Genomic DNA, 25,005 nt, shown 5'->3' with positions numbered 1-25,005 from the left:
TATATATATATATATATATCCTCAGTATTATCTAATAAATTGTCTTAATATTATCATTATTTTACTTAATTTTGCATAATAATGTAACTTTTTATTTATGCGCTTAAGATTGATAGAATATAATAAAGTTTATTTAAATTTTGGTACAAGTAACTATGATTGGAACAAATTCAGTTAAGTATACCACCACTCTTTTTACCGAAATTATGCTATTGCGCTTTGCTTTGCTTTGCACATTTCACTTTGAAAGCATTAGTTCAGCAACATTTTTAAAGGATTTGAACATTTATCTTGCTTGGTTATATTTGACGTCAAAAGTAGTCTAACTGCCTAAGTTAGCTCGTAAAGAGGAGGATAGCTTAGGTTGATTTTGGATTTTGGTAGTGAGGCTTGATATTTAAAAATGCACGACTACTCACAAGGCTGCCAAAATGTTTAGCAGTTGTTATAAGGCAGTGTACAGTATGTAAGCATCTTCCATAAATCATTTGTTGCTGTCATTAATTTCTTGTTTAGTTTCTTTGAATAAATTTTTTTTACTGATAGAGCTCTCTCTCTTTCTGCTAAAATATTTTCTAACTAGTAATAATACTTTGTTATTCTTAGGATCCCCATCCTCCTATACCTGAGGGCTTATCTGCTGACCTTACTGATTTTCTTCGCCAATGCTTCAAAAAGGTGAGAAAAATTAGAAATTTAATAAATTAATTTTCCCCTTTGTTATCAAGAAGCGCCAATTCTGCACTACGTCGGGGTCTATCAAGTCACTATGCTTACTGGCAATAATATTTTAGGATGCAATGCAAAGACCAGATGCAAGATCTTTGCTTCAGCATCCATGGATTCAGAGCTCGAGACGTGTTCCACAGTCCTCTCTCCGTCAAATAGGTGGCTCTATAAGGTAAGTTATACAAATCATCAATTTCATTAGTATAAACTGATAACTAGAAGTATTCTATCTCATTAATTAACTATATCATATACAAGATGTTCTTTTTCAAATTTTGTTCTTATTGTTTGATTATCTAGCATTTTCTTTTCATATGCCACTTCTCGTTCAACATATTGACTTAATGTGCAATGTTTTCTCATTTTTCTCCACTAATAGCTCTTTGGATCCAATATATATGCTGTCTTGATCTAGTACGGGGCTTTGAATTAATTTAGGAGGGAATAGACGGTCGGATGGTGAAATTAAGTTTTCAATTATTCTTTTTCTGTCATTAATAATTTAATATCCAAATATTAATGAAAACTAAAATACTTTAATTAACAATAAAAGTTTTCTTTCTAGATGTTGATCTTGCCACCTGTACACGTTAGCTCTTTTATTATTCATTTTATTCATAAACATAAAGTCTGAAAAAAATTATTGAAACAACATAATAGTTGTCTAGGATAATCAACTGTAGCAATCACACTTATAGACTACAGTAATTCAAGGAAAAGAAAGTAATATGCGTGTTAGTCTTTCATATTCACTATAAAAATCTTATGATAATCTTCTGTACGTGTCCATAACATTTACTCAATGAAAATAACTTAAACTTCGATATATATTAACTTTATCCTTACTTTTCAAGTTTAGTAGTTAATTTTACTTTTATTTTATACTCTTTAACTTTCACATCCATCTTATGAGCACTGTCAAAACATAATCTAACTTACCCCCGACTGATATTATCCCATCGACGCAGCGGATCATGATCTAAATTACACGATTGTTTGAGATGGAAATATGCAATCCCGCCCTGATCGATTCGGCACAACGATTAATGATCTAAATATCAAATTGTATGAGGCGGGAGGATGCCTACTCATTCTTGGTCGATACTCTACAGTCGGCATAGCAGTTAGTGGTCTAAGTTTCACAATTGTCTGAAATGGCAAGAAGACATCTACGTGCGTGGGTATATTGACGTCTCATCCAATACCATAATGAAGTGAAATCCTCTTAACACGCACGCGCACGCGCACACACACACATGGGCGAGTGCACACACACACACTATTTTCATTAGGATGTATTATTTTGTTATGAGACGCTTCCATTCATCTACTAATGAATAAATGCATTTTTATTGGAATCAAAATGACGTGCAATAATCTAATAATTTCGTAAATAAACTATTATGCAATAGATTTATGTAGGACTTTTAACATACATACTTCTAAAGATCGTGTAATAATATACTAGATATCTCTCTACAAGAATTTAAGGTCATGTGAGAATTTGACGTATTTCTAGGAGTTTAATTTCATTGATATAAAACATAGTAAATAATAAATAAAAATTGTTAACATGAATGTATTTAAAAACAAGAAACATCACTATAACTTAAAAGCTTTTTTGCATCCTTCAAGTTAACGTATTTAATATATAAAAATTTTCATGCTATAAATTTTATCAAATTACTTAGTTATGCTTTAATTAATTATTAATTATTAATGATTTTCTTTTTATATCATTTTAATTAAGATTTCAATCTTCTTATTTAAGTTTAATCATTGAAATTAATACTAATATTAAAGAACATTAAATTAAATAAAATATCATTGGCAATAAAACCCTAATCTTTCTTTACTCTTGTCAAGTCTTCTTATTTTTAGAACCACATATTTTTCTATGTATGATTTCTCACTTAACCTCTTCCTCTATTACACAAAAGTCGATCTCAATCCCTCCCAAGCTTTTAATTTGATTGCTTGCTAAAATTAATCATTGTTATTAGTTTGTAAAATTTAATATTAACCCGTAACATATTTAATTAAAATAAATTATATAATTTAAAAGACTTAAACACTTACCATATTAATGTCGTAAATTTTTTTCTTCTCCAAATTTGAAAAATTTTTTCGGCCTATAATTTTTTATATACTTTTTAATAGCAATTAAAGGTTACATGTGACATTCCGTTTCATTCACCTCAGGAGAAGAATCGAGGAGTCATGAGAAAGGAAATGAGTCGGGAAGCCAAAGAGGGGGGAGGTGAAGCAAAAGGATCGGGAAGCTGAATAGGTGAAGTTCGCTTATAAATCATGATAGACGACTTACTTGGGAGTCGAGTCAAAGGGGAAGGCGAAGGAGTTCTGTTGAGCTTCTTGCGGTCCGGTGCGAAGAGAAGCGAAGAAGGTGGGAGCAGTGAAGGAACCCATGCCTTAGTCTACCAACGAAGAAGAAGAAGAGAGGGAGGATTATCACAGAGGAGTGTCGGTCGTTTTAATTTTGGTTTTGAAAAATATATGAAAATATGAACATAGTTTTGATATGAATATGATTTTTGAAAGTAACATTTTGATTTAAAAATAGGTGAGACCAAACGAGTCCACATTTTGAATAGTTTGGTTGACTAAGCACTGTATCACAAATAATACACTTATTCCGTAGAATAAATATATCATTTGTAGTAGGTTCAATCACCTAAACTAAAGAATTTGTGATATCCGTTTGGTCTGCGAAATATTTTATATGAGACCAACAAGTTCCCCTACGTAATATAAAAATTAGATAGAGTTTAATTTACCTGAGTTCTAAGTTCCCTATAGAGGCAAACCCCTATAGTTAATTACATCTTAAATGATTGAGTTCATTTAAGAAAACCTCTCGATTAAGATCAGTGGTTTTGCGTTCAAGATTTCAAAGTTTAGGTTTCCAAGATTGGACATGGGAAGATCAAGTGGGAGTTGCTCAAAATAGGGACGATTATTTTAATGAATTTAAAGGAATGAAAAGTAGAGGATATCACAGATCCAAGAAAAATCTCGGTGACTTCCCAACTGTCCTATTGTTTAGTTTTATGTCTTTGAAATGATCTTATTTAATATTTAATCCTGTAATTTATTTAAAATTTAGGACTTATACTCGCATAATATCTAATCATGCAAATAGCCTAAAAAGATAGGAGGATTTACACCGTACCGTACAATAACCTCAGAATCATAAAGGTGTTATGACTTATAATTGCACAATAAGGTTGTGCAAAAGCCTAAAGGTGATGTTTTGGGTTGTTATTTAAACTAAAAAAGTGATAGGAGATGTGAAATTGTTTTAGTGTTGCTAATCAATCTTAAGTTGCACTTCTGAATGTCCTCGTCGTGCCACATTATTTGCTCCAAGCTCTTCGGCGTAGCCCCTCCGGGTCTGTTATTAATCCTATATATAACCATTAGATTCTCCTAAATTAAGGTATAATGTGCATCAAAGTAACAAAGCATGCAGTATAAAAGAAAAGAACAAATATAATGTACAGTAAAGAGAAATAACAGTATAGCATGCTAGGAGAAAAGTACAACAAACTAAGAAGACATTATAGCAGATTAGGAAAACAGTATAACATGCATATTATAAAATGTTGTAATGTAAATCACACATGTGTATTTAAGAGGTCTGCTCCTTTAAGCTAACTAGTATTCACTGTATAAGCGAAAGAAACATTGTCTAGAAAATTCGAGAAAATTGACAAATAATCCCCGATGGAAAATTTGAGAAAATTGATGAGTAATAATTTAAATAACACTGTCAAAACCTCGGGAGAATCCCGGAGAAAAGAGACTATGAGTGTTTTGTCCAAAATTTCAAGAAAAACATACAAAAAAGTCCGAATAGAAGGGACCGCAAGCACTCGGATTAGGGCTTAGGCTCAAATATATATATTTGTACTCGAGGGTTGTCGAAGGCTACTCGGTCACCCGGATGTATAAAACCCGCCACTCCATTAGAAGGATATCCTACTGAACCTAACTTAGGAGGGTACTCCTTAGCCCATGATCGGTAATCAACAAGTGGACAACCCAAATATAACATATTTTAAAATTTAAGCTTTAGCATACACATATTTCAAGTATACAGAAGAAAAGTTGTTTTTTTTAAATTTTGTAAATGTAAATATTTTTATAAATATTGTATTTGTTATTATCAATTTATTTTATCAATTTTAAAAGGTATAGTTGTCCACAAGTCGATCATGTCATCGGACATATGACTACCAACAACCTAAGAAGGTGCAGGTCTCCATCTAGTTTTATGTGGTGAATGATACTTTCATCCTACAGTTCATCAGGCCCCAGGATTAAGTCCTGGTGTTGTAGGATGAGATATCATTATGCTCTATCATTGACGTGCCTTTGTCATAATCACCCTACGCCCCAAAACAAAACCGATCTACTTGCGACTTTGCTTGATGGTTTCACACATAGCAAAAAACTATACATGAACACTTATGTGTCAGATATAAACACAGAAAACCGAACCAAGAAGCAAGAAAAAAAAAGAATAAAAATGGGGATGAGAGAGGAGGAATTGATTCATCCAAAAGATTGAAAGACAAAAAGGGTGAAACAATCCTCAAAAGAGAGCCCAAGATCCTTGAATCAATCCTAGAAGGATATCATTTTCTCACATTTCATAAATGGATCAACTCAAGAAGAATATCCTTTCCAAATGACAATTTTATGAATTTCCGAACCCTTCATATATTCAACTTGCATCGACCTTATGTTTCCTCCAAATGAAATTTGTACAAGCCCTTTATATTTCACAAAAGAAGGAACATTAACCAATAGAAGAAATAACTCTCTAATCTTCCAAAATAATTTACTTCCATCCTTCATCAAAAGTGTACAATGAGATCTACATCCAACATTACAAAAAAGAAATCAAATATATGCTCTCGAGTAAGGCCCATAAAAGGGACAAAAATGATCGCAAAAGCCACCACCAAACAGCTTAGAGCAACTCACGGGTAAGGCGAGGAGGGAGGCAGCAAAAAGAAAAAAAACAAACAAGCATGAACCATGTCACAACACCAAAGAAATGCTGCAGGAAGGCTCACGGGTAAAGGGGAGCAAAGGGAAAGCCACCACAGCATAGGCCAATAAGAAAACCCCTAAAGGCAGCATAGATCCACGGGTAAGAGTCAGAAAGAACACCCCAAAGGTAGCAGCGCCAAGTAACTTTCAAGGCTAAAGCAGGAGCAGGAAAAAGAAACCACCATAAAAAGAAACCACCATAAATACTACCATTGTATTGTATTTGACATACATAAGAGAGTGAATGGACAAACTATCTTAAACCACTAGGACCGAACCCACCTTCCTAACAATGCTCAAACTAAATATTCCCGCATAGAGATAGATATTGAAATTCATGACTTTTAGGATGACAAACTTGATTACTAATAACATATCTTAAGGGGAGCATTAAAGAGGAGGCTCCAAACAAGCCATGCTCAACAAAAGTGTTAAACCAAATCCAAGGAACAGTCCTAAGCAGTAAGAGATTTCAGCCATCATATAATACCAAAAGAAGCTCAAACCGAGCCCATTAAAGTGGTAAACCAAGCTCAAAGAAAGGTCCAAACATATAAAGTATTCCAGCCAACATAAAACACCAGAAAGGAGCCCAAACCGAGCCCAGCATAGTGTAAATCGAGGTGTAAATCGAGCTCAGTGTAAATCGAGCTCAGAAAATGGTCCAAACATATAAAGGATTCCAGCCAACATAAAACACCAGAAAGGAGCCCAAGCCGAGCCCAGCATAGGGCAAAACCCAGTCCCAGTCCCAGTCCAGGGGCAAACCAAGCCCAACATAGGAACAAAACGAGCTCAACCAGATGGGAGAACAAACAAAGAAAATATTTCCAGCATTTATGTATTTCAGAAGAACCAAAACCGAGCCCAAAGAAGGGGCAAACAGAGCCCAACACAAGGGAAAACCTAACTCAGCAGAAAGGGCAAAACCAACCCAGCACAGGGCAAAACCCACCCAACACAGGGGAGAACCGAACCCAGTAGAGAGGCAAAACTGAGCCCAGCATAAGGGCAAAACTGAATCTCAGCAATAGGTCACAACAATTTCCAGCATTTACTCATTCCAAAAGATCAAAAAACCGATCTCAACAAGAATAGAAAATCAGAGAATATTTTTTCAGCAAAAATCCAATCCCAAAAGAACCAAACCCGAGCCCAACAAATGGGCCAAAACAGAGCTATCAAAATCAACTCTATTGAAATCTCATATTTTAAAATATGTATTTATAATATGTTTCAAATAGTAACAAGTAATAGGAAACATATAAGTGTGCATACATCCTTAAGGCCAACAAATTTTTCAGTTCATAAAAAATATTTTTCAGCATGTATTCTAACAAGGGGCAGCAAGAGAAGCAATAAATGAGTCCAAAACATGATTTTCCAACTTATAAAAATAATTTCGAGCATGTATTCTAACAAGGGGTAGCAAGAAGAGCAAGAAATGAGTCCCAAACATGATTTTCCAACTTATGAAAAAAATAATTTCCAGCATGTATCAATATCTCGACTTCAAAATAAACTAAGCCATTCCTCCATTAACTTTCGCAAGAGGATAGAGATGCCTCAACATGCAGTCTTTGCTAAAATAGAATAGAGAAAAGGAGAAGAATACTTATTTTCAGCTTATTTAAAATAAAATTGAAAGATAACTCCAGGAAAAACCACTCCAAGAGAAATATTTCTTTTAAAGATTTCAAGAAACGGCAACCAGAAATGCTCCACGCCATAAGCACCAGGAAAATATAGCTTAGAGAGGATTTTCGGCCAAGTAAACAGCTCTCCACGAACGCTCCACACCCCAAGCGCACGAAAACTAGATTTTGAGAAAATTTTAGAAGAGTTTTCTTCCCTAAAAGCCTCCCACAGCAAAACACAATCTCTCCTTTCTCTCCAAAAATTTTTAACAACCTAAAACAAAGTTTTATGAAACTCTTTTATAGATAGAGAAGAGAGGGGGAAACAGTCATCTACCACCACCTCACTGCCGAATAGAACAACAAGGATTGAAACGTCACAATAAAGAAGAAGTAAAAGCCTAGAGAAGGAGAAGGGCCGACCAGGTGGAACTTCGTAGTTGGCAGATCACTCGGTCGAGCGGAGCTCGAAGAGACGAGCATTGAGCGTAATCGGCAGTAGAGAAATGCCGCGTGGGTCCACCGTGGAAGCTAGGGCACGGGCGAGAGGGAGCGGGACGAGCCACAAGATCGAGCCCTAAGATGGCTTGAACGAAGGTTTAGGCGTGCGAGTGAAATGGTAAAATTGGGATTAGGGTTATAATTTTAATAATATAAGTGATAAAATATAAAAATAATTTAATATTTCTTAAAAAATAAAATTTAATTCGTACTTTTTAGTCGTGCGTCAAAACATAACAAAATTAGTGTCTATTTTGGGTAATTCTGACTTTCTAGACGCGCTGTTGCGATCCGTTTTGCCACCGAAAGTCGTTTTGACGAATTCGTTGATTTGCGTGCAAATTTTCTCATGTCGGAAACATGACAATATGAGTGTCTTTTTCTACTAAAATTGGTGTCCTTTCTACTAAAATTGGTGTCCCAGACGTGTTGGCGCAGTCCAATTTGTCATCGGAGGTCGTTTGGAGAAGTTTGCATTTTCACCCATTCTTAGACTCAATTGAAGTACTAACTTATGTAACTTAGTGAATTTTGTGCATTTGGTGTGTGTGTGATGATAAAGTTGTGAGGAGCTTTTTTAGGGCTTGAGGTTCTATTGGGAATTTCTCCCTGAGTCTCCACACAATAGCCCTTAACCGCTCGTCCATAAGACGATGGTTTTGAGACCATAAATGCTAGACATCACAGGAAAATAAGAAGTATTTTTGAATTTTTAAGGGACCAGGTTTCAATGCTGATTTTCTAAGATAGTCAATAAGAAACTCCTAGAGCTAGATCCTAGGCTCTAGGAAAAAGAAGGAAAGACCTCACAAAATGAGGTCAACAAATGGACCTCCAATAGGTGTGGTGTGCTGATTGTTTCGCCACATGATTGCAATGTTCGATTGTTTTGCCAACGTCACTTGTTTGAAGAGATTCGTTTTTTAAGAAAAGAAGTATGGGTCCACCAACATGGGATTTATGCCAATAAAGTGCCACCAACAAGGTATTTACGCCAGAAAGGGGCCGCTAACAAGGGTTACGCCTGAAAAGGGCCACCAACAGGGGGTTTATGCCGGAAAATGAGCCACCAATAAGGGATTTACGCCAGAAAAAATGCCACCAACGAGGGGTTTATGCCAGAAAAGAGCCACCAACAAGGGGTTTACGCGCCAGAAAAGGGCCGTCAACAAGGGGTTTACGCCGGAAAAGGGCCACCAACAAGGGGTTTACGCCAGAAAGGGGCCACCAACAAGGGGTTTATGTCAAAAAGGGATTTCAATATCATGTTAACTTATTATAATTTATATATATATATATATATATTCTTTATTCAAATTTATTTATTTTAGAGGTTTTCTTTATTTTATTTTGCATCGTTCCCTGTTCATTGCAGGACTGAATTAACTTCTAATTTGACAGCCTTAAACCAATCACATGATATGGTAAAAGTAGATTTCATTGATTCTCCAAAATTTGATACATTGAGATACAATCCAATTGTAGAATGGTCTTGATTGAAACAAAATGTAGACTTTTTAACGCCATACCCATTATTCTGACCTCTTGGAATTATGTAAACACCTGCCCTTCCTCCAAAGGTTTGTTCCAGAACAAAAGTCCCCCTCACATACGCTTAGAGGCGTGTTTGTCTCATAATTCTAAGAGTCGAATTCCTTCAAGCTTTGGATCAGGCTGATATCCAAACGACACTTTATTGTGATCCATTTTTCTGAAAGTAATTGATATTCTTCTTTGCGGAACTCCTGACACACAATGCTTCACCAAATCTGCTCCGTTCCTTTGAGAACCAGGACTGAGTCAACAGGAAGAGGAATCTCCACTAATCCACGAAATTCAACTGGACCAACCACCCGTATCTCTTTCCCGAACATTATATTTCATTCGCTGACGAGAGACGGTACAGAAGGGCCTCACGAAATCGTGATTATCAATGTGGGGTGGTATATAATCTCCTTCTTCATAAATATTGATTATACAGCTGTTTGATACACTATCTGCTGGTAAAACACGTCATTCTACGATCCTTTTTATCATTCTTTTCATAAGCGGTGGTAATGGATCTACTTTATCATGTCAAAAAATCCCTGGGGGATTCCCTTCTTTGTCATGCGCATAATTATAGCAACATCCATATTGATCCATATTAGATCGTGATCCTGCCCTTGCCCTTCATCCACTTTCGGGGCTGCGAATAAGTCTTTTTCCTCAACAGGCCTTCTCGGCTTCTTTCCCTGAGATCAAAAATGTATTTTACCATCCTCTTTTATTCATTTTCGGAAAAGACGTCTGTATGCAACTCTAATCCTTCCAATATGTTGACATATCTACATCGTATTTTTTCAAAATATTCAAAATTCTGCTTTCGTATTTTCTGGAACATTGTCAGTTCCTCTTCAGAAATTATTTGCAATATCTTGGGTTGAACGTACTGCGGGATGTATGGCTCTACATCTGGATGCTCTTACCTTCTTTGAATCGTCGGGATTATGACACTCCTCCCGAGGAGCATCATATTCCACATATGCTTCATGAAAACCAGCCAGGGAATATTCTGGCAAAATAGTCTCCATAGCTGGACTTGGTTGAACTTGCTTTTCTGCTGCAGCTTGAAGGGGAACATCCTCGATTATTTGCACAGGCATTTCCCTTTATTTTGAGAAACTAGAACATGCTTCGAAGTTGCCTCATCAGCTTGTCTTTTACTAATTGTTCGAGTGTTCTGCGTTTTTTTCGACTGACAATCCTGCGTTGGGAGCAGGTCAACTGTACTTTTCTCGGCAGGTTTGTTGGAGTTTGATTCACTGGAGCACTGATGAGCTCTCCTTCTGCTGTTAAAATTATCGACCGCATCTGCCAAACTCTTCCCGACGGATCATCATTTCCCCAAGCTTCTTCTCCATTTTCATGCTTTCTTTTCTTTTCAGTGGTGTCACTTTTCTTACTTTAAATCTGAGTACTAGCTTTATACCTTCCACTTTTTTTGAGCTGACCACACTTAGCATAGGCTCCTCATATTCCAACTTGACTTGCTCAAAGTCCAAGTCGAAATCAATGATGGCTCCCTGTGCCACCTCTTCCTTATTTAATGCGAGATTTATGTCATTCTTAAAAGAGAAAATCAGTCTTCCGTTCGACATTTCTCTGCAAAAGACGGGAGAAATGTCAACACGTTGATAATCAAATGAACAGAAACAATGACTAATTATTATTTAGATATGTGATTTTTCTTTAGGTTGTTCATGTTTTATTCTTATTTATGACATCTTTAAATTTGAGAAAAACAAAGAAAACTATTATTATTTATAGGAATTTATTTCGTTTTGTTAATTTCATGACAATGTTCTTGGATTCAGTCACTAAAAGTTATCGCATTGGCGTATCATAGGACCTGCCACTGGGTCCCCCTGAAACGTCACGATGCGTAATACTTTTTCAAGTAGCTTCCATTAATTGGGAACATAGGTTTTTCGCCCTGACAATCTACTAACTGGTATGACCCTCCAGATTAATCTTTTCAACCACGTACGGTCTTTCCCAAGTTGGTTCAAATTTTTCCCCTATCTTATGGTGTGTAAGAATATGCCTCCTGAGAACCATGACTAAATCACCAATATTGAACATTTTAGGGCGGACCGGTTTATCGTGGGCATAAATCATTCTGGCTTGGTAGAGTTCCAAATTCTACTGTGCTGCCAGACGGTCTTCCTTGAGGGCTTCCAACTCTTCCAATGGGAGTCTAGCATTTTCCTCTGTTGTAATTTTGTTGGCTACTGCAATTCTGAGAGAAGGTAATTGAACTTCTAAGGGAAGGACGGCCTCGGACCCGTACACAAGTGCATATGACGTGGTCTGAGTTGGAGTTCTGACAGTCGTCCTGTATGCTCATAAAGCTTCTAATAACTGCTCATGCCATCTTCTTTTATTTTCATTCAATGTCTTTTTCAGAATCTGCACGAGAGTTTTGTTAAAAACTTCTGCCAATCCATTTGCTCTAGGGTAGTAGATGGTAGAATATCTCAAATCTATTCCGTGCCGCTTGACAAAATTTTTTATTTTTGTACTTTTGAATGCTAGAACCATTATCCGAGATTACCCTTCGTGGAACACCGAAGTGGTACACTGTGAGTCTTGAAAAATTGAAGAACGTGATGCGCTGTGACTTCTCTTAACGGTACTGCTTTTGCTCATTTTGAGAAATAATCTATTGCAGCGAGAATAAAACGGTGCCCTTTTGACGACGGAGGGTCTATCAGACCCACTATATATGTGCCCCAACACTCGAATGACCATGACGCAACTGTAGGGTGTAGCACATTCGGAGGTTGATGCAAGACTGCTCCGTGTATTTGACACTGGTGGCAACTTCTGACAACTTTCATGCAGTCTGTGATCATCGTAGGCTAGTATGACAATCTTTTATCTGACAAGTAACCCATTTATTTGATTTTCATTTTCATTTTCGGGCCTGACTGATGAACACCAGACTGTCCTGCATGTACCTCCTTGACGATCTTTTGCGCTTCCAGACTGCTTAGGCACCTCAACCAGTTTTGATTGAGGGATCTATATAAAACATCGTCCACTAAGGCGTATGACAATGCTCTCTTCTTGATCTGATGAGCCATTTACTTATCTTCTGGCAATCTCCCGGACTTCAAATGTTTGATGAACGGCCCACGACAATCATTAGCATCTTCTGCAACTGCAGCCACTGTCTCTTCCACTTCAAGCTTCTGTAGAATATCCATGTCGATTTTAGAAAATATTTGTCGTCCTTTCACAGTGATATCAATTGAATTTTCTGGTGGGCATGCTAACTCTTTCGCGAGTTTTGCTAAAGCGTCTGCATGAGCGTTATCTCTTCTTGGTATCTGGTATATTGTTACATTGAGGATTTGCTTCAACAATTTCATTGTATAATTAAATCACTATTCCAATTTTGGCTTAAGAATCTTGTATTACCCGACCACTTGCTAGATAATGAGTTGTGAATCACCAAATATCTCGATGTCCGCTATTCCCATTGAAATTGCTAACTCCAATCCGGTGATTAAAGCCTCATATTCGACCTCATTATTCGTACAAGGCTCTGTCAAATGGTAGGAGTATCTGAGCAACCCTCGATCTGGTGTTATGAATATCCGGCCAACTTCTGCTTTGTCTGGTATCACTGTCCCTGAATCTTTATCCCTTTGCGATGACAAAGCTCCATCAAAGCAAATTTTCGAACTTTGAGAATTGACAGGTTGTATACTCATATTTGCTCGTCTGGTAAATCATCGTTGAGAGGTGAATCGGCTGGCAACGGGTGCGCTGCGAGAAAATCTGCTAAAATTTGTCCATTAACGACGCAAAGAGGTACAAAGGTTATGTCGAATTGCAACAGAATTATTGGACATCTTGCTAACCTTCCAGATAGTGTTGGCCAAGTCATTAAGTATTGCAATGGATTAACCCTTGAAATCAGGTGGATTTGATGAACAAGCATGTAATACCTAAGCTTTTGAGTGGCGAAGATTGAAGCTAGACAATGCTTCTCGATGGGTGAATACTTTACTTTCGTCGGAATCAGACGACTCAGGTAGTAGAGGACATTTTCTTTACCTTCATCATTAACCTGTGCTAACTGGGCACCAAGAGAGTCGTCCAAAGTCGCAGTATAAAGTATCAAAGGTCTACCCGAAATCGGGGCTGCCAACACAGGTGGCGTCATTATATTGCTTAATTTCTTTAAAACCCCTTTGACACTTATCATCCCAGACATATTTAGCGTCTTTTTTTACTTGTGCCGAAAATGGTTTACACCTTCCTGACATATTAGAAATAAAACGTCTTAAATATGCCAATTTTCTTTGAAAAGATCGTAACTGCTTTAAACTCGTATGGGGTGACATTTGGAATATCGTTTTAATCTTTTATGGGTCGATTTCGATCCCCCGATGACGGACAACAAATCCAAGGAATTTCCCAGAAATGACACAAAAAACGCACTTTAGGGGATTCATCTTGAGATTAAATCGTCGCAATCGCTCGAAGACAATCCTCAAATCATACAAATGATCATTCTTTTGTTTACTTTTAATGACCAAATCTTCTACATATCATTCAACTTGATTGTGAATGAGGTCGTCAAAAAATCTCGTCATGGCTCGCTGGTAAGTTGCTCTGACGTTCTTCAATCTGAATGACATTACAGTATAACAGTAAATCCCAATTGGAGTTCTGAAAGCTGTAAATGTTGCATCTTCCGGTGCCATCTTGATTTGATTATATCCGGATGATCTATCCATAAATGAGAAAATTGCATGTGATGATGCAATGTCTACCATTAGCTCTGGAATTGGTAACGAGAACTCATCATTTGGGCATACTTTATTTAAGTCTTTGAAATCTACGCAGATACGGATTTGACCATTTTTCTTTCTGATTGACACTATATTGGTTAATCATGTTGAATATTGTTCTTCTCGTACAAAGTTAGCTTCTATTAATTTCTTAACCTCAGCGGTGACCTGCTGCTCAATTTCAAGGCGTATCCTCCTGAAGCTTGTTTTACTGGAGCCATAAAGGGGTATATTCCGAGTTTATGAATTGCAAACTTTGGTGCTAGACCTGACATCTCATCATAGCTTCAAGCAAAACAATCCTTGAATTCTGCCAACAACTTAATTAGATCTGTGGATTCTTCATCACTGAGCAAAGAACTTATGAAGGTAGGTCTAGGATCTTCCTCTGAACCTAGTTTTATTTCTCTTAATTCATCAACAGTCAACTTAATTTCTTCTTCAAATTCTGGAGGGGCATCTTCTATTCTAGATTCCTCAGGATCATCTTCTTCTTCAAAGCAACATTCATTGGGATTATTAGTACCAACCAAGCAAAATTATGTATCACTGACCGGCCCTACCGTGCCGAAACCAAGGTCTTCTTTTGATTTAGAATCTCGATTTTTAGTTTCCCATAATTCCTCGAAGAGTTGCAACCTGTCTTTTGACAATTTTTGGTACTAAACCACGTTGAGCAAGCTCTTTAACACACGGAGAGTAGTAATCAAAAGGTAATTCCATTAATTCATTTGAAAGATCTTTCAAATTTACATCAGTTTTAGGATCAGAAGTAGAATAACCACGATAGAACTTTATTGGTTTTAATCCTCCACCACGCACTTCCTTGACCTCCAAACCCTCAATTTTATGAGAATTAATAGGTGTTAAAGTCATGGTCTGCACGTAGTGGTTAATTCTATCATACATTGGCTTATATTCATCTTTTTCATCTTATTTTTCCAAATAAATCTCAAACGTGGCATCTTCTGGCGTATCACCATTGCATTCTTTTCGGTCTCTTCTTCTTCTGAACTTTCTTCCAACTCAATATTGATAGTCGGATTCCATTCTTCAATAACCCTCCCAACTTTTCCTCGTCCTCGTCCTCGTCCCCGGCCTTGATCTCGGATGCGATGACTAAAAGAGTTTTCATCTTCTTGTTTTGGAGAAATGGTGGAAGAACCCAACTATTCGGCTCTTCTAGTATTTTTAGTTCTTCACCTTTATTTGGCACGACATTTATAGAGAAAACTGTCTTCTTTACGGGAGCGTAGTAAGCAGCATCTTCATGAATTCCGATCTCATGCGCTGAAAATGGCTGCAAGTCCCCTTTTATGCACCGCTTTTGTCCTTCTTCAAAATACTTTATGAGCTGGTGCAATGACGAAGGGACCATCTTATATTCATGATTCCAAGGTCGACCCAACAGGACATTGAAAGAAGTTTCTGAATCAATGATATGGAACTTCGCGGTGTTACCAGATTACCAATTCTCATAGATAGTGTTATGGATCCAATAACTCTCTCTCCCTTCTGGTTGAATCCTCTCAGCGTCATTTTATCGGTGGAGAGCTTACGGATGTCAATATCTAAATAGGCTAAAATTCGTAGATTCATTATGTTTATTGACGCTTCTGGATCCACTAACACCCTTGAGAGCGTGAATCTTCTAATATTAACTGAAATATACAATGGTCGGTTATGGTCGGCAGTTTCAAGCAATAAATCTTCATCTGTGAAAGTCACACTGGGTTGTTCTTTTAACGAACAAGCCTCATCCAAGGAGTCGCTGGTCAAATGAGCTAAGCAAATATCTGGATCAAGTAGAGCCTTGATTAATGTCTCTCTCATCTCCTTTGACGGGATCAGAGCATCGTAAATGCTTAGTTTGACTGACAACTTCCTAAGATGGGCCAGAACGTTGTATTCCACTTTATTACTCGTACTTCCAACTTCTTCTTGAGCATGTAATTCTTCTACTGCGGAGTTGTCTCATTATGGGTAAGTATTTGTTTTTCTTTCACTCCCGGATCCGTTACTGGGGGTAATAATTTTCCTCTTCTTAAATAAACTTCTGTTATTTCTTGCGTTTCTTGAATTGGATCTGGTGGTTTCTCTTTTGCCACAACTACCCATTATTCCAAAAATGTCTCTCAATTTGAAGCTTCCAATTCAATTGTTGTTGGACTTCCTCCGAATTCGAAGGAGGGTGTTTCACTTCCTGCACTATCGTAGCATGTATTGTTAGTCTCTTCATTAGCCATGTTGACGAGTTCTTTAGGACTTCGTATGATTTGAGGATCATCATTAGGATCAAAATTCGAATTAAATTGAATGTTAGTTACGTCATCACTAGAAACAGTAAAAACGTAGCCAAAATCAACTATCTTTTCATTGCAAACTTCCGAAGGAGTAAAAAGATAATCATATAAGGTTATCGGTTCGAGGAATTTCTTCCCTGCATCCGAGACAACCAATCGAAATCGTGCAGCTCCCACGTTATTCTTTGCGATGTCGATCTTTTCTTCTTTGACGATTTCTTTCTTTTTTTCCTTTTTTTCTGATGTGACTGACAATTTTGGCTCTGCAGGCTTTGGAATCTGAATGGAGGTTTGTGTGGACACAGTTTGAATCTGATTTAATATTTTCTTAGAAGACTTTGTCCATACTACACTCCATTCATCATTCGTTGTGTAGGGATCAATCGGATCGACCGAGATCATATTTATGGACCCTTTTTCAGGTTTTCTCAGATATTCCTTCGGGATTGTTATGTTTCCATTCTTATAATTCCTTTCCAGCCAACTTTTGAAGCTGAAACAGTTTTCAATGGTATGTCCAATCATCGTGATAAGTGCAATACGTGGGATGATACTTTTTGTCAACTTCATCTTGCTTCTTAGGTTCTGACAATATAAACTCGACTCTTTTTACTAAATTTCAGAATATCTTGGACACGACCTCATCCTTGAAAGAGTAGACCCTGTCATTCTATCTATCAAGGATGGAGCCTGTCCCATGTTCGTTTTATAGGATCTTTGCTGAAATTGTCGCTGACCATAATATTGACTATTTTATGGAGTAGGCTGGACACGTTGATCATGTTGCGAACGTTGGTAATTCTGCCGAATCAGCTGCTTACCCCTATCTACCGTTGACACTGTCCCAGTCTTCTTTTTAAATGTCTTCATTTGCTTTGATTTCTTAGTTTTCTCTGGGAATCCGAACTGCTTAACATCCTTTTGCAGACTTGCGGCTTTGCTTAATAATTTTTCAAATGTTTTAATAGTAAATCCTTTAAGCATGAAGGCTATCGAACTATGTATGCTCTTGAACAAAATTCCAATTGCATGTTCTTCTTGTAACTGTGGCTCGCACTTCATGCTTAAATTTCTCCAACGCAGAAACTAGAGTCTCATTTGGCTTTTGTCGCTCGACCACAAGATCACCAATGGTGATATGATGCTGAGCTCCAGCAAACCTCTTGATAAATAAGTCTTCTAGTTCTGCGAAAGTCTTAATTGAGCCATTAGGCAATTCAGCGTACCAATCAAAAACAACCCCTGAAAGACTATTCACAAACTGTCGGCAGAGCATGCTTCACTACCCCCGCGTTGCAGCAACTTGCCTGGAAGTGTGCAACATGTTGACGAGGGTTTTCAACTCCATCGTATATTTTGAAGGTTGACGACACAAATCCCTTTGGAAATTGAATCAAATCGAACTCCTCTGGGTATGACCTTCCCCTTAAAACTGATGATCCTCCTTTGGACTGAGCTAAAGCCTTCTGTACTTGTACTTCCACTATTTGCTGGATGTTCTTTTCTGGTACTAGAATTTGAACTGGTTCCTTTTCTGGTGGATTATTTCTGCTAGAAGGCTGGGGTCATTTCTTTCTTCTGAAACAGACACAACCTCTGCTCGATTCACTTATGGGGAAATAGTTAATGAAGATTGTGGCTGACTTTGCAGTGTTGCGCCGGCAGCCATCGTTTCCTCCAACTTTTTCGCCATCTCAGCCATTTGCTCATCTCGTATTTGAATTTCCCTTCGCAATTCATCATGGGTGCTCGCCTCTGTAGGCTGCAGAGCATCGCGCTATGGTAAAGAGTTTTGGGTTTCAACAACGAAAATATCTGCGTATTCTTCTTCCATACTATCCATCAGACTCAAATCTTCATTTTCATCATTCTTTTGTTGCTCCTTCGAGAGCTCTGCAATATCAAGTCTAAGTTTCTCCAGTGTTCCTTCAATTGAGTTTCCTTTAATAACTTTAAGATCAACTGGTGGACCCTAGCGGACTTTTGTACTTGTGTTAGATTCTGGTGTGACAACTCCCATCTTGAACTTGGGCTCTTCCCTGGGGTGTGAGCTTCTTGCACTTGCTGATGGCACCTGAGTAGCGCCGTTAGGTCTCCAAACCTTCCCTTGAAGTACTGATGTCCGGAGACGAGGTGTCTCGTTGATGACATCAATATGGCGAAGGGAAGTGGCTCCCCTAGGGCGCAGATCAGATGCAACAATAAGCACTAAGGGCGATGATCTTGATCCTGATCGTATTTTATCTGATTTTTGTTTTGTAGCATTGAATCTAGAAGTAGAGACATCGGTAATTATTCGATCTCCCAGTCGGAGTTTGACAGAAATTCGTGGTGGCTCCTCTTTATGCTTCTCGACTGGCCTATGAACTTGTCGAGTGGATTCATATTCCTTATATATCCTGTTTTTCGTTGATGCAGAAACAACACATCCCGTTCTTCTTAGAATTTCAGGCACTAAGCAATTATCTTTTCGTGCCATTCTTTCGAAAACATGAGAAATCCGGGCGAGTGTTTCAGACTTTTTTCTCTTTTCTCCTTGGTGACGAGGTGGTGAAGACAATCTGGCAGCAATTTTACGAATACTTTCTACTCCATTGGTAGCAGACAGAGGATGAAACCTTGCTCCCCTTGAGGTGAGGTGAGGTATCCATTGGCTCAGCTTCCAGTAAAGAAGTTGCCTCTGCTGAAGCTAGCTTGGTTGTTTGCGCTTTCTGAGCCCTCAACTCCCTCCTCCTGCGGTTCCTTCTTTGGGAACGTGTCAGTGGCGCAGGCTTGGAAGAAGAGCCAATTTCAAATGCATAGTTTGGAGGGGCAAGATCATTTACTGAATCATTTTCATACAGAATTCCTTTCCCTTTTGCTAACAGAATAACTGGTGCAGCGAAGGTGGAACTGATTTTCACCTTCTCAAGGGAAGGAAAATCACGATCACCATTCAAGTCGAACCTGGAGGACGGTTCCTGAACATTTGATGCAGTCATTTTTGTTATCACATGAGGTTCTTTTCCAAGCAGTACTTCAAATCCTTCAAGTCCGGACCCAAACTGAATCGTGGAAGCAATGTGACGGGCATTCTTATCAGTGGGTACGTTGAACAGGAAAGTTAAGCTTGATAACGCCATTACCCTGTCAATTGTAGAGTGTTGAGTGTAAGAACCGTTCAAGGCCTTGCAAGCTCAACATAGAAGCTAAAATTAGCACAATTATCTAGTGAACTGGGTATTTCTTTGAAGTTTTGTGATTTTGATTTGTGTTGTTTTCGTGAAAAATTTTCTTTTCTCATGTTTTGTTTTAATATCGAGTTTTGAAATTTCAACATTGTCGAGAAAAGTTGAAAAGGAATTTGATGTGACTTAAAAGAAGAACAAGCAGATTTTAGAAGAGAAGTGAAGCGATTATGAGGCGTAGGAGCTAACCCAAAAATAGGAAATCATTGGACCCACTCCGACCTCGACACACCACACCTATTAGGGGTCCAGCCTACTAAACTTTAGGGATTCCTGAACCTTTCTGCTTAAAAATGGTTAAGTAGACGACCCTGGAATCCAGGAGGAGTTGATTGTACTGACTCAAGGAAGAAATGAACTCAATAAGTCAACAGAAGAATGGTAGTCTGACCCATGAGGGACATGGACACACCGATGTATGAAAACATAACCGTTTGATTAAAGATGGAGAGAGGAACCATTCCTCAGCGGAGTTGTCATAATTTGTCGGTCGTTTTAATTTTGGTTTTGAAAAATATATGAAATTATGAAAATAGTTTTGATATGAATATGATTTTTGAAAGTAACATTTTGATTTAAAAATATGTGAGATCGGAGGTGTGTCACCGGAAGTCGTTTTGACGAATTTATTGATTTGCGCGCAAATTTTCTCGTGTCGGAAACATGACAATATGAGTGTCCTGTTTTACTAAAATTGGTGTCCCGAACGTGTTGGCGCGGTCCAATTTGTTATCGGAGGTCGTTTGAAGAAGTTTGCATTTTCACCCATCCTTAGGCTCAATTGAAGTCCTAACTTGTGTAACTTAGTGAATTTTGTGCATTTGGTGTGTGCGTGTGACGACAAAGTCGTGAGGAGATTTTCCTAGGGCTTGAGGTCCTATTGGGAACTTCTCCCTGAGTTCCACACAATAGCCCTTAACCGCTCGTCCATAAGACGATGGCTTTGAGACTATAAATGCTAGACATCACAGGAAAATAGGAAGTGTTTTGAAATTTCTAAGGGGCAGGTTTCAATGCTGATTTTCTAAGATAGTCAATATGAAACTGCTAGAGCTAGATCCTAGGCTCTAGGAAGAAGAAAGAAAGACCTCACAAAAATGAGGTCAACAAGGAGAACAGGGACGACTTCGATGTTTGGTGACGACGTCTATATTGAGCCTAGAGGAGGAGCAGAAAATGTCAAGCAGAGGAGATGGAGGCGACTGCAGGAGAACCTTATGCGCGCGATGAAGCTAGATCCCGAGCATTTGAGCAGAAAAGGAAAGAGAAGAGAGCGGCGTTGTAGGCTAAGAGGCTTGTTTGGGTCGCATGAGGAAGAGATATTGAGTGTTCAAATTGAGCGAGCCGCAGCCTGAGGAAGGATCATCGTACTCGATGGAGAAAACAGGGCTCGTGTATGGTTCTCGAGCATGAATATGGGTATGTTATTTATTTAAGTAAATATTATATATACTGTATATATGAGTTTATTATGTAAATGTTAAAACTTAAGTGAACTTGATTCACATACTTAAGAAATGTTAGAATTTTAATTTTAAATATATTTTGTATAAATTAATATTATTTAATTTTAATTTTTATTACAATAATTAAATTTAAAGTTTAAAATATTTAAATATTAAATAGTTCAATACAACAAGAATTGATAATTAAATTACAATTAACCGATAATTGAATATTTTATATTTATAGGTGATAATTTGAATGAAATAAGACGAGCAAACAAAACTTTTATTATTATGGTGAGTACTCATGTTTTTCTACTATGGTGGTATGTTGTTTCTTCTAGACTGCATGCATTAATTAATACTTTCGTTAGTTATCTGGTAAATTCATGATTTTGAATTATAGCGAACTTTGTTCATATTGAAGGAATGGTATGTGCATATCATTATTGAATGATTTAATTGCTATGCAAATGAGAAATGAATATTTTTTTTAATTTGAAAGTTATATTTTTATTAGATGTTTGTATATGCATGATTGATTATGATGAAGTCACCATTTGATGGTACTAGTAGGGCAACACTAAGGTATCTATGCACGTAAATGAAAAATGATATTGATATTGAAATACCATAAGTGATACAAAATTTTAGACGGTGCTTTTGTGAATGTTGTATAAATATGAAATGATTTTGATATGATGTTGATGTAGACTTTTTGAATAGCATGTTAATTATTGTTTTATAAATAATTTTAACTGGCATACACATTGTTCTTTTTACTTGTATTGCTGTAGTTTTGAAGTGTGAGTATTCGCTGACTTATAACTAATTTTAACTGGCACACAACATTCCTTCGGCTTCGCACCACTACACCGACGTACGCAGACAAACCCAATGGCTACCACAACGTCGTTAAAACTCCAGTAAGACAAGTACGCGACCTCTCCTTCTCCAGTTTCTACTCTCTCCATTTTTTCTCTGATTCCTTCGTCTGATTTAAGTGGTTTGAAATGAGATGTTCGTCTCTTAAGAAGTAATCGCCAAGACGTTTTGTTCGAACTGACATATCCAAGAAATTATTTATTTATTTATTTTTCAGGTATTACAATTTTTTTTATGAAAATTTGGTCCTCAAAATTTATGAAATTCACAAAAGCTATTTGTAATGTAGATTAAACATAGCTATCCATAAATATTTAGGAAAGTTTAATTCTTATTAAGTGTTAACAAAAAATAGATTTGATAAATCCAACATTTGAAGTAATATAATTTAACTGAACAATCACCAAACATCTAAAACATAATAACATTAACTAAACCCAACCTTTGAATCAAAGTACATAAATCCACTCAACACCAGAAAAATAACATGGCACCTCAATGAAAAATCATTCAAAATTTATTAGCTTCAACATCAGTAGCAACATGTTCTTCAGGTTCTCGATGAGTTAGGAAATACACTTTTAGTTGAATGTTCTGCCTTGGTTGCTTCTTATGAGTCACTTTGCCAGATTTCGTAATCCTTTGCCACCACTTATGAAAGTAGATTTCTCTTGAAAATTTTTCTAAGTTGAATCTTTTTCTGAGCTAGCATTTAATGAGGATCTCAGGCAGAATTAGGGCAGTTCCTCGTTTAATGTCTAGGCTGTCTGCATAAGTGCATGCAGAACAAAATGCACAACGCTTGACATCTGCATCATAGAACTTGAAACTTGGTTGGGACAAAATGCTACATGATGGGAGCCATCTTCTGAATCTGCATAAGAAACCCTTAGAGTCTTATTTGCCTTGTGGAGGATTTCAGGCATAGAAAACTGACAAAGATTTCAAGCGTTTAAGTAGGAAAGATTGTGAAACCTTTTATGTAGAATGAAGCTGAACTCTTAAACATCAAGACACTTTTTAGTGTAAAAGTGGAATTTCGATAGAAACTCTAAAGTTAAGTGTGCTTGTGCCGGAGCACTCTAAAATGGGTGAAGTCTTGGGAAGTTGCACCAACGGGGCAGAACCGTGATGCCATTAGGCTAAAGTGGACAATACTTTGATGGGTGAGAGTTCAGGCCGTCACAAGTGTCTTTTGCATTGACAAGTTATTCCTTTGTACGTTTTGGAGAACTATTTCTTTGTTTTCTAAAAGCTTCCCTTTTTGTTAAAAAAATGCTGATAAAAATAAAAGAAAAGAATTAGAATATAATTTGTCTTGTTTCATAATGAATACAAAATACATATTGATAGTCGAAATAATATACATAATTATCAGTCTATGATCAAGGAATAATCTATGTAATTCCAGCACAGGAATTAATTTATTCTTTGTTCATCATGAGTCATATAAGACAGAGAATATCAATGGATTGCTGAGTTGGATTTCCATCATGTCATCAATTAAATTGGAGCACTCAGATTGCTGAGTAGTAGTAGTTGAGGAGGTGTGGCCGTGGCAGGGCTTTCTTTCAGAATTTCCACAGATGACTCTTATGATAGCAAAATTATGGCTCTGTTTATCCATCGTTGTGAAAAATGAAATTTATGTTCCAGTGGATGCTTTGGGAAAAATTTTCTTCTGTGGGTGGAATTTGGAAGTTCTTGGTTTGTATAACTGGACTCGCAATAGTTAGAACAGAATTCTTCTATTCTTGAGTTTGATTGTACTTAATAAATAACAACTGACTTGAAATTCAAATAAAATGAAGTAAAATAAAACCTAAAACAAATGACTTGACATTCAAAACCCAACTGGAAATTTCTTGTTACATGTCGTATTGTGCACAATAATTGAATTAAAATAATAATAATAAATCTGCGATGCTGGGTAAATATTGCCAGCGTCCTCCAATAGGTCCGAAGCAAGGATATTCCTTCTCTGGACATTGTCATTCCCATGTTGTGACACGGGGCTTTTCCTCCTTCCTCTTCCCCTCCTTTCCTTTTAACCTCCTTTCATTCTTTTCTTACTTTCCTTTCTAGACCATTTCTAATTTAAAAAGTTTCATAAAATTGAAATTTGATTTTTATTCTCCTTCCTAATTTAAAACCTTTTCTAAAACTGAAATTTGATTGTTGTTCTCCTTTCTAATTTAAAACCTTTCCTAAAAACTGAAATATGATTTTTATTCTTCTTCCTAATTTAAATCCTTTCCTCAAATATGAAATCAGAATTTATTCTCCTTTTTATTTTAGTATTTCCTAAAATAGGCTATGTATTTTTATAAATAGGAGAGGTTGTGCTTCGAGTTAGGGGCTATTTTTATGAAATCTGAATTCAGTTTTGTCTGAGTGTTTTCCCCCCTGAGGGTTGTATCCGACGTCAAGTCAGTGCTCCGACTGTCCATTGTCCAAAGTGATGATCGTCTCCAAGGGTCTGAGCGGTGTCCGGTTGTAGCTTAACCCCGAGGAGGCATTAATCTTATCATACATCCTTTTTCCTGTTGCCGTTCTATCATTTCAGTCACTGCCGCTCCTTCCCTTCCGCTGCCCATCACCTTCCTGCTCCAGTCCAGCCACCGCAACCCCTTCAACTTGCTTTCCGGCCCTTCCCAGCAGCTCGCCGGAACCCCTACAGCAGCTACCTTGCTGTCTCGGCGTTTTCCATTGCTGCCAGTACTTACCCGGTTGTTGCCACCCTCCGAAAGTGCTAGCGAAGCTTCCTAGCTGCTGTCCTATTTCTCCCACAGCAACCCCCAGCTCTCTGGCCTTCACCGCGACTGTTGATCCAACCTCCAACGACATTCCTG

The 25,005-nt window shown here is 37.4% G+C and overlaps 1 protein-coding gene across 1 annotated transcript in view; it reads left to right on the top strand.

Moving 5' to 3' along the window:
• The window catches only part of LOC110023067 (MAP3K epsilon protein kinase 1-like), a 98,312-nt gene that overhangs the window by 37,977 nt on the left and 35,330 nt on the right, over positions 1–25,005 (top strand). Inside the window, exons 10-11 of the mRNA XM_020722287.1 lie at positions 607–678; positions 795–901. Of these exons, the coding sequence (XP_020577946.1) occupies positions 607–678; positions 795–901 (179 nt within the window). The remainder of the gene's footprint in view (positions 1–606; positions 679–794; positions 902–25,005) is intronic.

This window comes from Phalaenopsis equestris, unplaced genomic scaffold, assembly GCF_001263595.1.
Source record: "Phalaenopsis equestris unplaced genomic scaffold, ASM126359v1 Scaffold000209, whole genome shotgun sequence".
Taxonomy (NCBI): domain Eukaryota; kingdom Viridiplantae; phylum Streptophyta; class Magnoliopsida; order Asparagales; family Orchidaceae; genus Phalaenopsis; species Phalaenopsis equestris.
The sequence above is the reverse complement of the archived record's forward strand: the minus strand, read 5'-3'. Positions and strand labels throughout refer to the sequence as shown.